The sequence below is a fragment of the Rhea americana genome, unplaced genomic scaffold, assembly GCF_003343005.1.
Source record: "Rhea americana isolate MKP2758 unplaced genomic scaffold, rheAme1 scaffold_206, whole genome shotgun sequence".
Lineage (NCBI taxonomy): Eukaryota > Metazoa > Chordata > Aves > Rheiformes > Rheidae > Rhea > Rhea americana.
In genome coordinates, this window is record NW_028186217.1 from 91,633 (window position 1) to 107,687 (window position 16,055).

General features: G+C 35.7%; 1 protein-coding gene across 12 annotated transcripts in view; it reads left to right on the forward strand.

Moving 5' to 3' along the window:
- Positions 1-16,055, forward strand: part of BAZ2B (bromodomain adjacent to zinc finger domain 2B) — a 168,207-nt gene that overhangs the window by 36,168 nt on the left and 115,984 nt on the right. For 11 of the 12 annotated variants that reach the window (XM_085304298.1, XM_085304293.1, XM_085304303.1 and 8 more), the window contains exon 2: positions 9,197-9,239. Coding sequence is in view for 9 of the 12 variants with exons in the window: in XM_085304293.1 (XP_085160419.1) it covers positions 9,197-9,239 (43 nt within the window). In the remaining 3 variants the exon portion in view is untranslated. Of the gene's footprint in view, positions 1-9,196; positions 9,240-12,214; positions 12,234-16,055 lie in introns of those variants that run through there. The other variant, XM_085304301.1, reaches the window with a different exon arrangement.

Below are 16,055 nucleotides of genomic sequence, written 5' to 3' on the forward strand. Positions count from 1 at the left end.
TAGGTTTCTAAAAGCACAAAGGATAATTTTAGTTTGGGAGATACTTTCTTCTTAACAAAAGGGTGGTCCAGAAATTGCCATGTATTATATCCTGCAGGGATCTTCTCCATATTGAGCTGTAAACATATATATCTTTGAAATTGCTCTTAACAACTGAACCTTGTCAAAGCTTCCTTTTATYCGTACTAACTTTTCCTTCATAGTTTACTATTCTCTGTTGCCTTTCATAGTGTGTTTTTCATGCATCATACTAATCAGTTGAAGGCAGTCCAGTATTTCCTTTGGATTTTCCCAGGCCCTTTTGTACACTAATGAAAGAGTCCCATGTAGTTGTCAGATGCAGGCAGAAGATAACTGGAAGTTACTGAAACTCTATTATAGTTGCACAAAGCTTATATTGTTATATGTACCATCACAGTAGCAATTTTGGGGTCATTTCTTTTTCTAAATCTCAATTTTGAATGACTTATTCTCTGTTATTTGATTCATCCCAGAAGATAAAAGCCTTTATTACTGTTATTGTTTCTAAAAATATGCATATAGACTTTTTCAACTTGAGCATTTTAGTAAAACTTTGTGCATTTTGAGCATGACTTCTCTTTTCTCCTCCTTTTGTACTAATGCAATAAAAGGAGTTTCCAGCTATCAGGTTGACATCTAATTAGTCTTAAATAGCTATTAATGATTTTTATGCCAAGACTTTAGTTCATAAGTATTAGTAATGGCATCTCTCATCTCACTTGGAAAAATTTGCTTGAGTTTCCTGAAATGTTTATATAAGTTGCTGAGGAACAAATGTACCCATTTTATCTAAGATACTTCTACTTGGTTTTTAAAGAAGTACTAATTATGTTAACAAGTTTTAAACAGTTTGACTAGAATTTCTTTATCTCACTTGTTCAATCTTTAAAAATACCATGACTTTGTAAGCTCTTCTGTCATTGTAATCTTCTGGAGTAGACAAGTCCTGAATTACAATGGAAAACAGGAAGAATATAACTTTAAAACTTAGGTTCTTTGAAGATTTGTTTACAATATAATTAAAAAGAGCACCAAGTCATTTTTTTTAAAAACAAATCTTTTGTGATTTTTTGTTTTCATTGGAGAAAGAAGCAAATTGCAACCATAAAAAGAAAACATCTGACCTTGCCTTATGAAAGTTGTGTGTTTTTTGCTGCATTTTACAGTATTTTCAGCCTCTAGGTTTTCATTCATTTGAGAAGATGCCAATGCCAGAACAGAAACCAGTTATCCCAGTCTTACATAAAGAAAATGCTTGCCAAGTGATAGCAGTAACAAAGATGGGAATTCACCCTGTCCTGTCTTCCCACTTAAATCAAACATTCATTAGCTGCATTTATATGCTAATATTAAGCACAGGAAATGTCCTTTTCTCTCTCCTTTTTAAAACAATGAGAAATAATGCAGAAAAAAGGCCTTGGATGACATTTAATTACATAGTTAATTATAAAATTATAAAATAAAAATATTATTTTACCTGTGCACATTAACCATCCCGTTTCTGCAATATGGGAAGCAGTTTGCCCACCCCGGTGTCACTACAGAGCACCATTGCAGTTAATGAGACACTGCCTGTGAATGGGCAAATACCAGCAAATGTGAGAAAAAAAAAAATCAGATTTCAGTCTCCTTCTTCAGAGACTTACTACATTTTCTGTTCTTGCTGTTTTAAGCATTCAAATTCCTCAGCTTCCATGTAGAATTTCAACAGAAAGCCTTCCATGTAGGCTTTTGCATGTTTAATAACTTCATCTTGAATTTATATTGACATTTTATTTGCCTTTAAAGATACTCTACTTTATACTTTTTAATAATCAGATCTAAAAAATAAATTATAATAAACTGTTGTTCTTTTGGGCTACAATAAGTGGAATAGCTATATGTAAAGAACTTGTAACTAGCTAGTTGCTGCTTCTCCCTTTACTAGTTGCAGAAGAAAATGGTAAATCCTGAGCTTTTCATTTTGAAATGTGTACATGTGGTTGTCTTCAGGAAAATAATGTTTAATCTGAAGCGGTATTCTTTCGTCCATGCTAACATTTTCATTGCACTGACATGTTGGTGTTGTGTAACTTCCTGAAGTTCGTGCCAAATGGCATCTTTGCTGTTGAGCTGCAGCTTGGTTTTCCACGCACTATAGCGTGTCTGCCTAAGTCACTGGTAGGTGATTCTGTGCTTTGGATGCTAGGGGCAAAATCGATCTATTATTTTAATCAGAGAGACTGGAAATACTGAAACATGAAAGAAACATTTGATTTCTTTATTACTGTATAGGTAGATGCTTCCTCTTCTGTTCTGTAGTTTCAGACCAGATTAAATATAAAGCTTCAGTGTTGGTATATAGCTGCAGCAAAGAGTGATCTTTTTCAAAGCTCAAAATCACTTGGCTTAGTCATGTTTTCTGTAGTTTGTGCTGTAAATACAATGTGTATCTCTGCTGATAATGGTGTGTCAGTTATTTGGTTTTTCTCTGTGATCTATTTCTAAAATCCTCAGTAAATATAGAAATTTTGATTCTTCCTTGAGTCTGCTTCTAAATAAATTTTCATGTTAGCTTTACAGCAATAGCGCAAACTAACTAGTCAGCTAATACAAATTCAATTTTGAGTAAAACAAATACGAGGAATGAGCGATGGACTCTGGAGGGGGTAGCAGTCACATTTGACCAAATAAGCATGGCTTTTAGTTAATATTTGATGTATACTGGTGACTGAGTTGCAAAAGTACTGGCAATAATTCTTAAGGTGAATGGTAGCGGTGAGGGATAGGCACTGTAACGTACTGAGTTAATAGAACCCCAGAGCTTTGAAAAGGACGTGCTGCTGTTCGCGCCTGGATACCTGTCTTCACGCAGGGCACCCAATCTGTCCTGTTTGCAATGGTGGAAGTTACCTCATTTACTAGTAAAAGCTTAGAACAAGTTTGAATCAGTACTACTGTTTAATTGGTGTGGTTTTCTGTTATGTCTTGTCTGGTCTTATGTTGAGTAATTGCTGTAAGGGGCAGTCCAACTGCTGTGGGTGCGCCCTGCTCACCTTTTGCATAGGATTTCTGTGTGTTAAGCTGCAGAGTGAAGAGCCAGTTGAGTTGGTCTGATAGTAAACCTCTGTGTGTGTTTAAATAGACTAATTTTACAGCTTGCTTTGCTGTAGTACCTCTCCATCTCCATTACCTCTGGACGTACAACCACAGCACTGCTGAACTGCTGCTGAGCATGTGAGTGGTACAGAGGCCTTGATTTGGATAGTGTYAGGATAGAGGGATTGTTTATGAAGAATTGCAACTATAACTATGAGGGTGAGAAGGAGAAAAGGAGTATTTTAAACCAAAGTAATGTCTATTAAAATCTACCAATTCTGATCAGGGAGTAATTTTGTAAGATCTAGGACCAGGTGTACAGAACATTGGGAAGGTGATGCTGGTGATTGCCGTGGATGCAGCTTGCACTGAACACTAAACTAGCTTTGAACTGGTTTGATTGGCTTCTGTGTTGCTAATAATGTAGAGAGAGTAGTACGAGGCTACTCATAAATACTTGGTGTGGTTTTGTGCTGCTGCTAGATAGTTTTGCTATTAAGCTGAAAAATAGCTAGTTAAACAGTTCCAGTGGTGGTTATAGGGTGGATATAACCTATTTAGGCTAGTGTTTTCTACTTCTGAGAACGTGTTAGATGGTGTGATAGATTTATCCTGTCTTTATCATAGATTTTGAGATGTGGAATGTCTTTCTACAGTTAAAGTTTATAAAAAGCAGCTTGAACATTGGGTTTATGGTAGCCCAGTTTTAGCTTTTGGGGTACAGACTCTGTGGTGCCCTTCCTGGAACTATGTGCATTCCTTGTATTTTCTTATTTAATGTTTACTGTGATACTGAAGTCCTCTCCCTTTTCTCCACCATTTGCCTTATAAGTTTCTTTAGAATATGCAGGTATGATCAGCTCTTACAATGTTAACCTGAAGGTTCAAAGTATGCTATTACTCCTGAGTGCTGCTTCCATTTAGGAAGAAATACACAACTATATTTGTTCTTTTTGACTGCAATAATTTCTGTAAAAGAGAAACAAGTTTTACAGAACAGCAAGGCAGGTTTGTTGTTTAGTTTTTTCAAGGTACAGTAACTGTGTTGTACTACGAATAACTATCTTTTCTCTTGGGAGCACCTGTTACGAAGTGCCCAAAAGATAGAGGAAAATATGGATTTTACTTCATATGCAAACTGCATATTGTTCTTTAAAGTAGAGTTAGGTTAATTAAAGGTGTAATTTGTTTGAGTATCTCACACATGAAATATAAAGGTGATAATAAATGTAAAGTTTCATGTTTAAAATAAAATAATGATTACAGTTATGGAGATATCTTTTACGCAATTTCTGTGAAGGGAGAGGAGGAGCATTATTTTTGTTAACATGTTAAAAGGAAGTGAAATTCCACTGTTGAAATGTATGGTGTGTGGCTGGGAATTAGCAAAGCAGTGAAGGGAGATAGATTCAGAAATCCTATAGGAGCTGAACAGGAAGTAAATGAATAATTGACACTTGATGATGGAATTAACTTCAAATACTTTCATGACAGGGTATTGTACAAGGAAGTACTAAAATCATTGTGGAAAGAAATGTACATTTAAAAGTCAGTAAGTAGAGTTCACTAGTAATGAAGAAATGAGTGCATTTTGTGTCGTAATGCTTTTGTGATAGAAGTGCAAAACACTTAAATGTCTAAATTGCACTGTTGCATCATTTGGAACTTCAGTTTTGGTCTGGTGCTGTCTTTTTCAAAAAATATCCTATTTTCATTTTAGTAAGAGAGCACTATTTTAGGAATAAAGTGAATGCTTGGGAAGGTTAGCTACTTTTATATGCTAGTGCCATTATTTTTAAGAAACATTCAAAAGAGGCAAATTCCAGTCCATTTCAACATGTGAGCCTGTAATAACTGTGTGATGCTTGGGGATGTTGTCTTCAAGGCTTACATGTTWCTGCTTTCTTTCAAAGGCAAAATAATTGCTATGTGTGTTTTTAGAGATCTGGGATTGTTTATTGCTAATGGCTAGTGCTAACAGTATATTAAGGCGTTTTTCTACAGCAGCAGCATAAAGCTGCGAACTACAAAATTTCAATAGCATGAAACTGTGAACAGTGAAACCTGCGGTCTCTGAAAAGAAAATAACCGATCTCAGTAATACAATAGTGTTGATTAAATCTGCTTCTCTTCGTCGCTTAACCAGAGTTATAAACTTAACCAGAGCACTGGAAGAGGTTGCCCAGTGTGGTTATGGAGTCTCCTTCTCTGGAGATATTCACCTGCCTGGTTGCGATCCTGTCTCTAGGTGACCTAGAGCACAAAGCTCTGGGTGACCCTGCTTGAGCCAGGGGGGTTGGACTAGATGATATCCAGAGGTCCCTTCCAACCTTACCAATTCTGAGATCAATGAAGAAAGGACAATTGGTGTTGTCTAGCTTGGTAACGTGTTTATTGTAAATATACAGAGTGTATTGAAGTTCTGGAGTAATGTTTAATGCATTTTATACACGTTTCATTGACTTTACATTCTTTAACCTGAGTAAGAAATAGGAAAGGAGATTTGTTTTTTGTAAATAAAATAGCCAACTTCGACATTGCTCTTACAAACTGAATTTATTTGTTCAGGTTTACAGCAGTACATGAAAATAGATTGTTTTTTTTTTTTTTTAACCTTGGAGAATACCTGATGCACAGCACATTTGTCCGGGAATTGTCTGTGGTACAGAATAGTGCAACTAAAGTTATTTTTGGTTTATCAAAAGCTTGAAGGTGGTGTATGCATACACATTTAGCCAAACTAGCTTTTCCAGTCTGTAAAATTCTCTGGATTTGGATATTCACTAAAATCTTGTCAATCTGCAGTTGGTGCTGGTTATGAGGAAGAATATTTGACTAATATCTCTAACTGAACACTAGTACTAGCTTTACTATCTCTAATTTTGTATGTACCGCTATAATTTTCCTGCAGACTCTCTGTTGAGCCCAATGAAAGTGTGTGATATTGGTGTTCATGCTGTGTCATTTGCTTAACACCATATGATATTTTAATGGAGAGCAATGCTGCTGTAAGTATTCTGTAAGTATTTCAGGGGAGAGATTACCAAATTTCCTTATTTGCATACCCCACCAGCTGCTGCAGGTATTGCCCTGTTGCATGTTTTCTGGTGCCTTCCTCTCAGTGTTTTCTATCCTCATGTCACAAGCCTGACATTTCCAGGTCCTCTGCTATGCTGTCTAATTCCTGATGACATGTCCTGGTTGTCACCCCTTTGCAAGCTTGAATCTGACCCTCTATTAGCTGCAGTAAGATATATGCCTCGGCTGCCTATGGGAAGATGCTTACCCTCAGGCTCATGTAAGTGAGTACAAGGGTATTAATAAGGACGGGCATAAGCAGGACACTACTAATGACATGAGTAATATAGCATAGAATTCAGAAAACTTAACAGGCTGCAAATCCATAGGTCTTCTAATCAGTACTGAAGGTGGACTGAAATGTTTTTATTGCACCATTTGTGATTAAGTATCTACTCTTTGGTTCAAGAAAACTTAGGAAGTACATGTGTGCTTTCTTGTGACATCATTTACACAATTCAGTAATTTGTGCAGTAGTAGGCTGTGAGATACACTCCAGACAGGACCAAGTGATTTTGTAAATGCATGTAGATTACTTTGAAAAATGTTTGCTCTAAGATACTTCTTAACATGTGCAAACTCTGCAGTGCTTGAGCCCTGGTAAAGCTTATCTAATGAAAGAATGAAACTGTTAGCTGGTTTTATTTGCAGTCACACGGTCTTTTTTGTATTTCAGTTTCTCAAGTGCTTCTTCTAATTTCTTTTGGAAACRTCCTCTATTTCCAGTACCTTTTGTTTCTGGTAAAATTTCAGAGAGAGTTTTTCCAGCAGTGACTCTTTTCATCTTGTGAAGATTGCTGTAGCACTGACATTTAAGAGATGAATGCTTTTCCATGCTTACATCCAGTTAGAGCAGACATAGTATAGAAGAGAAGGCAGCAGCTGGTAGAGATGTGTTGAAGCAACAGACTGTCAAGAGATCATTCCTCAAGATTTCATCTTGTGGTCTTTCTCCTCTTTTGGAAGTGTTGCTCCCCTGAAGGAGTATTTAGGCTGTTCTCCAATGTGGTCGGATCCTTAGGCATCTAGATAATATTTCTGTATAGAAACTAACTTTTTCTTCTCATTGGACAGTGTTCAGGGATGAGGATGCTGCTACCTTGGAGTGCACTCTGTCAGTAAGGTAGCTGGTTATCATCCCTTACAAATGACGAGCTGCAACTTCAAGGGTCTTTCTCACCATGCTCAAAGATATTTAAACGCCCTAACGTTTGTCCTGAGATTCAGAATTTGGTGGGTTACACACTGCCTTCCGGACTGATGTCAAAATTGAGACTTTTAGCACTGCCACAGGCATAGGTATAGTCAGATGTAGAGCAGCTTGCAAAATTACAATAGTAATACAATAGCAAGTACTTGAGCTTCAGCTAATACAGGAAATGCCATGTTTCCAATTTTAAGGAAGAAATACAACTTTGTTTCCTATGTTTTGAAGGAATGTTCGGGTTCTAGTCAGTCAGGACAGGACAGTTGAGAGAGCGATGAAGCATGCACTTTCTTAGCCTTTTTCCTCGCAGATGTTTTCCTCCTGCTGTTTCACAAGGCACGGTTAGTGTCCGATCTCGTTCCACCACTGCCCTTTCTCTTTCTTTCCTTGTCCACTTGGGTTTTTGGTGTCATCAAAGCACAGCAGTAGAGCAGGGAAGAGAAGCTGCAATGTTGCAGCTGCTCTTTGGGAGAAATCCTTTCCTGTATAGGTTGATGACGTGTCGGGTGACTGCTAAAGGAACAGTTTGTTCCTGGTGTCCTTTGGCAAGTGAGAATGATAGCTCATGTTCTTCCTGCTAGCAGGGAGCTTAGTGTGGCAGTAGTGGTGCCAACAGACTAGAAGCCACTGCTGGAGTCAGAGTGCCCGCGCTTCTACTGGATGTAGTTTAAAGGCGGGGAAAAAACTGCTGTAGTTCATATTTTTGGGAAAAACTTACTAGCAGTTACTCATTAAAAAAAAAAAAAAAACTCTCAGCTTCCCAAGCATGGAATATATATGTTTAAATTAGTRTAACTTACCTAGATTTTAAGTTATTAACTGTTTGGCTATTTAACTTTGGAAAAGAAATTCTTTTTAATCTAGATTGCTGAAAATTTCCACCCATGACATTATTATAAGCTTTGTGCTTCCATTAGCATGATGCTGTAGAAATTTTAGAGGCGGAAAAGAAGTCCATATTTCTGCATCATCACTGGGGGGAAAAAAGGCTTCAATGTAAAAAAGAACTTGAATTGCCACTGAAAGATTCAGCTATATAAAATTGACTTAAATTTTTTTGTTTAAAGCAAGATCAGTTATTCGAAAACCCCAATAATAGCAGATTTTTGCTACTTCAGCAAGTTACATTCTCCTTTAAATACTGTATTCTAAATGTTGCATCTATTATACATGGTATAGGAAATAGAAAACAGTATGAGCTCTGTATTCAGGGAGACTTGATTTAGGCAGGGAGAGAAATTGAGGAAGAAAGCAATCCAAACAAATGTTTAAAAATTATTTTTATTTTTAATTCTTTAGTTAGATGTGCATAGGTTTTGTAGGTGCACTGATACGGTTCTGAATTCTCATAGCATGAACAGAATTTGAAATGTTTGTGCTGAGCACCTCGTTAATGAGATGAAATACTGATTCCAGTTAAAGAAAATTGAAAATTCCCATTGGTTTCAGTGAGATCGGAATTATTTGCATTTTAAGAGAAATATTCCTTTTACTTATTGTCTGCATTAAAGCAAATACATCGTACTACATCATTGACAGTTTAGGAAGAACAAATCGGTTATGTGTGTTTATATAACGGATTGCAAACAGAAGAAAGTGTGATTGCATAACACCTGGCTTAAACATTTCTTGCTTTAATGACTTTGTATCTGGTTGTGTAAGATAACTACAGTGTTTTCGGTGTACTGGAAATATTTTGTGGGCATATTTTTTAGAGAAATTCTTCTGTTCTGCTAGATGTGTCTTGCTCTGTCCTTGTAGCAGTTACTTGGTAAAAGGATGATTCACCTCATCATTATTTTCTGTTTGCAGCTTGCAAAACGGCAATGTCACAGAACTGAGCACATTCATCACAGTAAGTATGCCATAGCAGTAAGTATTCTGATAACATTCTGAGAAGCATGAGTCATACATGGAATAGGGAATTGTTGTTTATAGTTTATGTACTTTTTGATTTATAGATTATATAAATCATTCCAATAGTTCCCCAAATTCTGCTTTCAAATCCTGATTCAGCAAGATGCTTAAGCGTATGCTTAAGTAAGCTTTTTAGATTCTTTGTCTATGTTTGCATTTGCAAGTACTTTTGTGACTTCAACCCTAATATTAAGTAGTTCTTTAAGGACACACCTCTCTCTCCCTCTCTCTTTTTTTAAATCTCTCATAGCATTGTAATGGACTTTTTTGGACTTTTCCTATGTAGATTTGAAATACAAATATGATAGAATATAAATTTAGTGTATGGAACATATTTTCAATACACTTTTAATAAATTTGTTATCTCAAATCGGTTTATTTTATTGAGACATTCCAGTAACAATTTCAATTCTAAAGTTCAGTAACTTTGGAAGTTATTTTGAGTATTCTGAGTTAGTGTGATATTGTGCTACTTAATAAGCGTGTGTTATCCTATTTTATTAATAGGTAGCGTAATTGGACTATTTGACTAATTGGACTGTTAGGAAATGAAGAATTTTGCATTCACATCAATTTGCTCACTTTTCAAAACAATTCAAAAAATGCTTATATCTTCTTCCAGTCCTTAAGCTTAGACAAAGTTGCTGCTGAAAACTAAAGTGAAAGGAAATGAAATAAAAAGCCTGACTGTCTGTATGTACTTTAGAGATGCGAGTTCACAGATAAAACTTTTGAGTACTTCTTTTTACTGTCAATGTACTTGTTGTCTGTGAAGACCACAAAAATAAGAGATGTAAGTCAGAAAAAAAATTGAAAAATCATTCCAAATCAATAACTTGGTGCTTCTGAGATTACATATCAACTCTTCATGCTCTGATGATGCACCCTGAAAATGTAAAATACAGGGCTTATTATGTTAAGAGCTAACTGAAGTCAATGTTCAGTGATAAGGTGATATGTTGGTTAACAAGAGCCTCCTTAACATCCCAGACAGAATATTTGATTGTACAATGGAGTCTTATGTTTCAGTAGCGACCTTCATTCCCACATCCCAGAGATGATTTACAATTAATGAAATTATAATTACCACTGATAATAAAAAAATGGCTAATTCTTCTTCCTTTTTTTTTGTTTTTCATGCTGATTAAAATTCTCTTTAAGGTTAGATTTAAAAGGCTCAGTTTTTGGAAGTACTTCTTAAAGAGTGTGTTCCAAAGTAGAAACTGTTGAAGGAACTATGTGTGACTTCAAACATTATTTAGGAATAGTAAGAACACTAACATCTGCTGACTTCAAAGAATGACTAGTTTCATATGGAGAAAGCAGATCTGTTAAACAGGAGGGAACAAATGATTCAAAGGTCAAAAGAACGCTTTTTAGTGAATACATTACTTAGCAGGCAGGCAGTGATACGATAGCAGAACAGGAGGGAGGTAAGATAACCTGTGTAAGTGAGGAGCAGAAATCTGAATCAATTTCAAAAAATGTGAAACTGGGATAAAGTCAGCAAGTAGTTTGTGGTAATAGTCAGACAAAAGCAGGAAGACTGTATCCTGTTTCCAGTAGGATTTAGAGATGACTGCAGGGAGCAGACATTGTGAAACTTGCGTAATACAGTAGAATACTACTTACTAATGTAAGGTGAGATAGTTTTAGTTTTATGAAAGTTTTATGATAGTTTTATGAAAAAGCCTTCTTTTCATAAAAACGAAAACCATTTTTAATGAAATAAGTTACTCACTAGGAAATACTGAAACTGGCACTAGTTCAAAATTAAGAATGTCAAACAAATGTCTTCCCTTCTCAGCCTCGCTGTGTCTGAATAAAGGCATGAACCTTTCTAGAAGGAAGGAGCTTCTATTTTTTAATGTGAAAAAAAAATCAGTTTTAAAAACTCCATTTTTGTTTTATCTGATGGCCTTTGGGTTTAAAAAGCTGAAACTGCTTTCTTAGTGATTTGTAAAAGGTGTAACTCCTAAATCTACACTTAGCTTTTTCTTGGAAGAACTAAAAAAGATCTGCTAGCCATTTTCTTTGCAAGGTAGCTACAAACCCATTGAAAATACGGATACGTGGAAATAAGAATACAGCCGTTGCTCAAGTTTAAAACAGAGTATCTGACCGTTTTGAACACTTGAGTGTTATTAGGACCCCTTCCTCTTGTGTTTTTGGAGTTATTACCCACACATGCGTCTAGACCTTATTCTGACTAGCAGTTTTCCCTAGACTGATGAGCGTGGACTGAGAGCTGCTAGCTGGCTGTAGCTTTGCTGAACAGTCTGGGCAAATAGTGAACACAAAAGGGCCAAACTCGGTAGAAGAAGAATGTTCAATAACTGTTTTTTCCCTTTAGATGTGCAGTGGAATAAGAACAGGAAGATTTGTGCCTTTTAATCAATTTTTTCCTTTGTCAGGAATTTTTTCCTGCTAAAGTTCCTCTTTGAGGGGAAAAACATCTTGGCCAAAGACAAGGAAGATATTAAAGGATCCATAAATTATGTTATCTACTGTTGAAAGTAGTAGTAAGGATTTGGCAGGTTTTGAAAACTGCCCGGTTTCCTTCAACAGTAARTTAGGTCTGCATTGGCATAATTTGAATCAATAACTAGGAGTATGAAGGTAAACAATAAGAACAACAACAAAGCATTTAAGCAGATCTGAGAAAGATTCCATACATTTGAAATAGTGGCTCTGAAATATTATACTACCTTGCTGTATTTGCCCTTTTTCACCCTGTAATTACTCAAAAGGACGCAGAGAATTCATTTGAAGATGTACTTGGTAATGGAAAGGGGATTTTTGTTTCCAGAATTGCATAAACATACTGCTCACTGTTTATAGCTGTGTAATTTGGAAAACAGCAGTTTATCTTTTGTGCATTTGACAGACTTCGAAGAAAAACTAAAACCTTCCAAAACAGTCCATCCCCAAGGTAATGAAAAAATTTATCTTCATACGTGTGTAGCATCTGCAGATTTAATTCTATCTTTATTTCTGTATGACAACAATGAAAATTCCCTAAGAAACTCAGAATAGTAAGTTTTTAACACTACTTTATGTGCTTATTACACTAATTATACCTGATGTAAATAGAGGCAGAAGGCAATTAGCTTTTTTCCTCTTCTTTTTGCATACTATTTTTAGAAAAACTTTTCTAATGTAATCTTGAAGTAATAATGTGTTGGTCTTTGTTAATGAGATGCTAGATGATGCCAACTTGTCAGCTAATACGATTTTAAATTTCAGCAAAATCCACTTTGTGTGTGAATTTATATACTTGCTTGTATGTGTATGTTTATATCTTGTTACAAAGGAAAACAAATGAGTATGCTAAAGAAGTGTTAGGGAAAGAAAGTTACAAATTATATAAAAATTACAAGGAAAAAAATGCATAAGTTGTGTGTTTTCTTGTAGAATACCTTGTCGTAATAGTTTTATGCTGTTAGACTGATTTACTGTGTTGTATTTGATATTAGGCAAATTTTTCTTAAACACTACGAACACAACTTTTTAGAAAGTTACTCTCAAGTATTTCAATGTTGCTGCTGAAAAACAGATTTAATAATGGCCGAGCGCCAAAGGGTTAAAGAACAGATTTTGATTATGTGTTGTCAATCCATGATTAGCATCTGTTAAGAGGAATAAGAGGTTTATAAAGCTTCACTGTACAGATGGCAACTGGAGGAGTTCAGATGTAAATTGAATTTTCTGTAGTATCACTATATTGTTTAAATGAGCTGTTGTTATCTTTGTAATAGCAACGATAAGTCTGCACAGAAAAGGACAATTTCTTTTATTTATGATTACTTCAAAAGCCCAAGACTTCAGAATTTTTTTGAAACACAGTTGGTCAAGAGTTTTCACTTAATTTTTTTGCTTTTGCTTTCTTACAGAAAAGAATGTTTTTAACATTTAAACACAAAGCGTTGTCTGTTTTCGGGAACTGGGAAGCAGTTTTCTCATTAAACTTCAGAGCCTGAATAAACAACAGCTCTGTAATTTAAGTGTTCAGGTTAAGGAGGCAGTTATAGTCATCTGTTTGTAAAAGATAATTTTCCAAATGTAAATTGATGCAACCTTATCTTTTGAATCTGTGAGCAATTGTCTTCAGGGACTTTTCTGCTTTTTGTAGCTAATCTGAGTACTGTGCTCCTGTTATTAGAAAACTGCTTTTAGTAGGACTTCACAAATTCATCACAGACAAGCTGCAAAAAGACTAGTCTGGGTAAGGGTTCATTGTAAGATCAAGGAAGGAGGGGCATATTACTTTTTTTTTTTAATCGATTGTTATCAGAGTTCAGAGTAAACTAAATTTGCTTTTATTTGATTTTTTTCTGATTTGGAGGTTATTAGCAAATCGTATTGTACTAAAGAAATAGTGGAATCACGATAGTCAAATCTGAGAATGATCTTTAAATAAAAAGGAGAGGTTTTGTTTTGTTTTGTCTTTTAATACTTCGCATGTTGGAAATCTTATTTGGATGTGTTTATGATAGAGGTTGATGTGAAAATAGAGTACCTTGGTGTCGAGAGCAGCACATCTCTTTTCAACCAGGTGTGAATGGCACAAGGCCTGAAAAAGAGGGTTATAGTGAAGAAAAGTCAGACTCTACTTGGAAGTACACAGGGAGGAGAAGCAAAAGACACAACTTATGGCCAGGAAAATTTTGATTAGATAAAATGAAAAAATTCTACGTAATGAAAGTGGTCAAACACTGCTAGAAAAACTGCAAAATCTGTATCTTTGTAGGTGGTCAGAGTTTGTCCGGACAAGGCCTTGAGTAGCTTAATCTAACTTGGATGTTACCGTGCATTTAGCAGGAGGTTGAACCTGTAGGTTCCTTTTAATTTATTTTATTGTGTGGTTCTATCTTGAACTGCAAGTTTCCTAATATTTTCTTTGTTTTCTCTTTGCCTCTTTTTTTTTTTAAGGAGAAAGATAGAAGCAGAAAGAGGTAATACCATCTGGGAACTGCTGATCTAAGCTGGTTCTTTGTAACAGGGAATATGTGATAGAAGACAAATGCAGCTGTAGGAGATAGAGGTATTCTGACAGTGATCTGAGCTACTCTTCACTGCCCTTCCACATCCCCAGTGAGATCTTCCTTAATGCAGCCCTGTCTACCATATCTGGCCACTTGTAAATGTTTTATTTTGTCTTCCTCTTCAGCTGTGCTGTATAGATTTCTTTGTAGTATGTCATCTTAAAGACGTAGTCCTTTGTTCTTTTGCTGGGACTGGTGTTCTCCAGTTTGGGAACCACTGTCTTAAATTTGGATGCAGTGTTGAGCCTTTCTTCAGGTTTAACTCCTAAGGCCCAAGAAAGAGTGAACAATTAAGTGCTGATCTATATTTGACCTGAGACAAGTCTATTCCATGGAGGTCTGTTTCCTTGTGTTCTAAAATTTGTCAACCCACTACCTTCACTAGAAGAACTGAATAATTAGTTAATGGAAATGATGAGATGGATGGAGGAAGTTGAATTGCAGATGAGATACAAAACAACTGAAATGTATATTGGCACCAGCTGGAGAATGGAACAAGATTTTTTTTTTTTTTTTTTTTTTGTGAGAGATGTGATATGAGAGTGTCAGGTGAATACCTGTAAGTCATAAAATAAACATACGGGATTTGTATCTGCCTGTATCTGTCTGTTCTGAGCATTTCTAGTGCCTGTATGGAGATGCTGCCTGAACTATGAAAGCCATATACGGCAGTCTTCCGAGGTTTAATTTAGCCAGGGAGATTCTAGGGGGCTGTATTTGGGTAATTGAAGAGCCATTTTTCCATATGAATTTAAAAAATATTCACGACTTAAATTGCATTTATGTTTGGAATATTAAAACTAGCTTCTACAAAAAGTGGACACTGGCCATAGTGCAGGTAGAGTGGCCAAGAAGTAAAATGGATAAAGTCACCTTTCAAAAGCTATCTTTAAAAAGCTACCTTTATTGGGTGGCTGGCAGTACTATTTACATTTCAGGGAGAGAAAGAAAGACATGGACATGTCAAGGAAGCGTGGGGAAGGTATAGTTGAGCTTGTAACGTGTGTAGTTCACAAGGATTATGATGTAAATCATCATAAAGTTACTTGTAAATTTTGTATTGTGCGCAAATGTTTGCTGCCGTGTATATAACAAACTGAGGGTTTATATGGCAATAGTTGGCCGTGTGGCTAGCAGATTGATTGATCTGTTTCTCTCAAAAACATAAAATTGAAAATTGTTGGTCTTGTGGCCCAGTCCCACTGTAAAATGAAGTTGCGAAGTTCACAGGTTAAAAAATGACTTCAGTGAACCAATGTGTACCTGAATTTCAGGACTCCAAAAGCTGCTGTCAGGAAATGTATTCCCTGCTGGCTTTTCTTGACAGACCTAATGATGGAAAATTCATTTTTATGATAGGAAGTCCATTTTTTATTTTTTTAAATCTGTTTTTCTTTTCTCATAGGAACATAATCCTTTAGGTCTTCATTTAGCAAAGCAAGATCCTCTTTCATTTATGTCCCAGCTGTAACTTGTTTTCCTTTTTTGTTGTTTGTTAATTTGTATATAGGTCCAGAAATGCAGAGCGAAAGTAGACAGTATAGTTGTGCTGATTTCAGTAAAGCTGTGTTAGTTTATTCTGCATTAGAATGATACTAGGCCTCTTTTGTTTATTTGGAAAGCCAAAACAGCATTAATTTGAAATTTCTGTGCAGGTATGTAAGTAGACATTGTCAAATTGTTAAATGTAATTGATTTTACATGTTTTA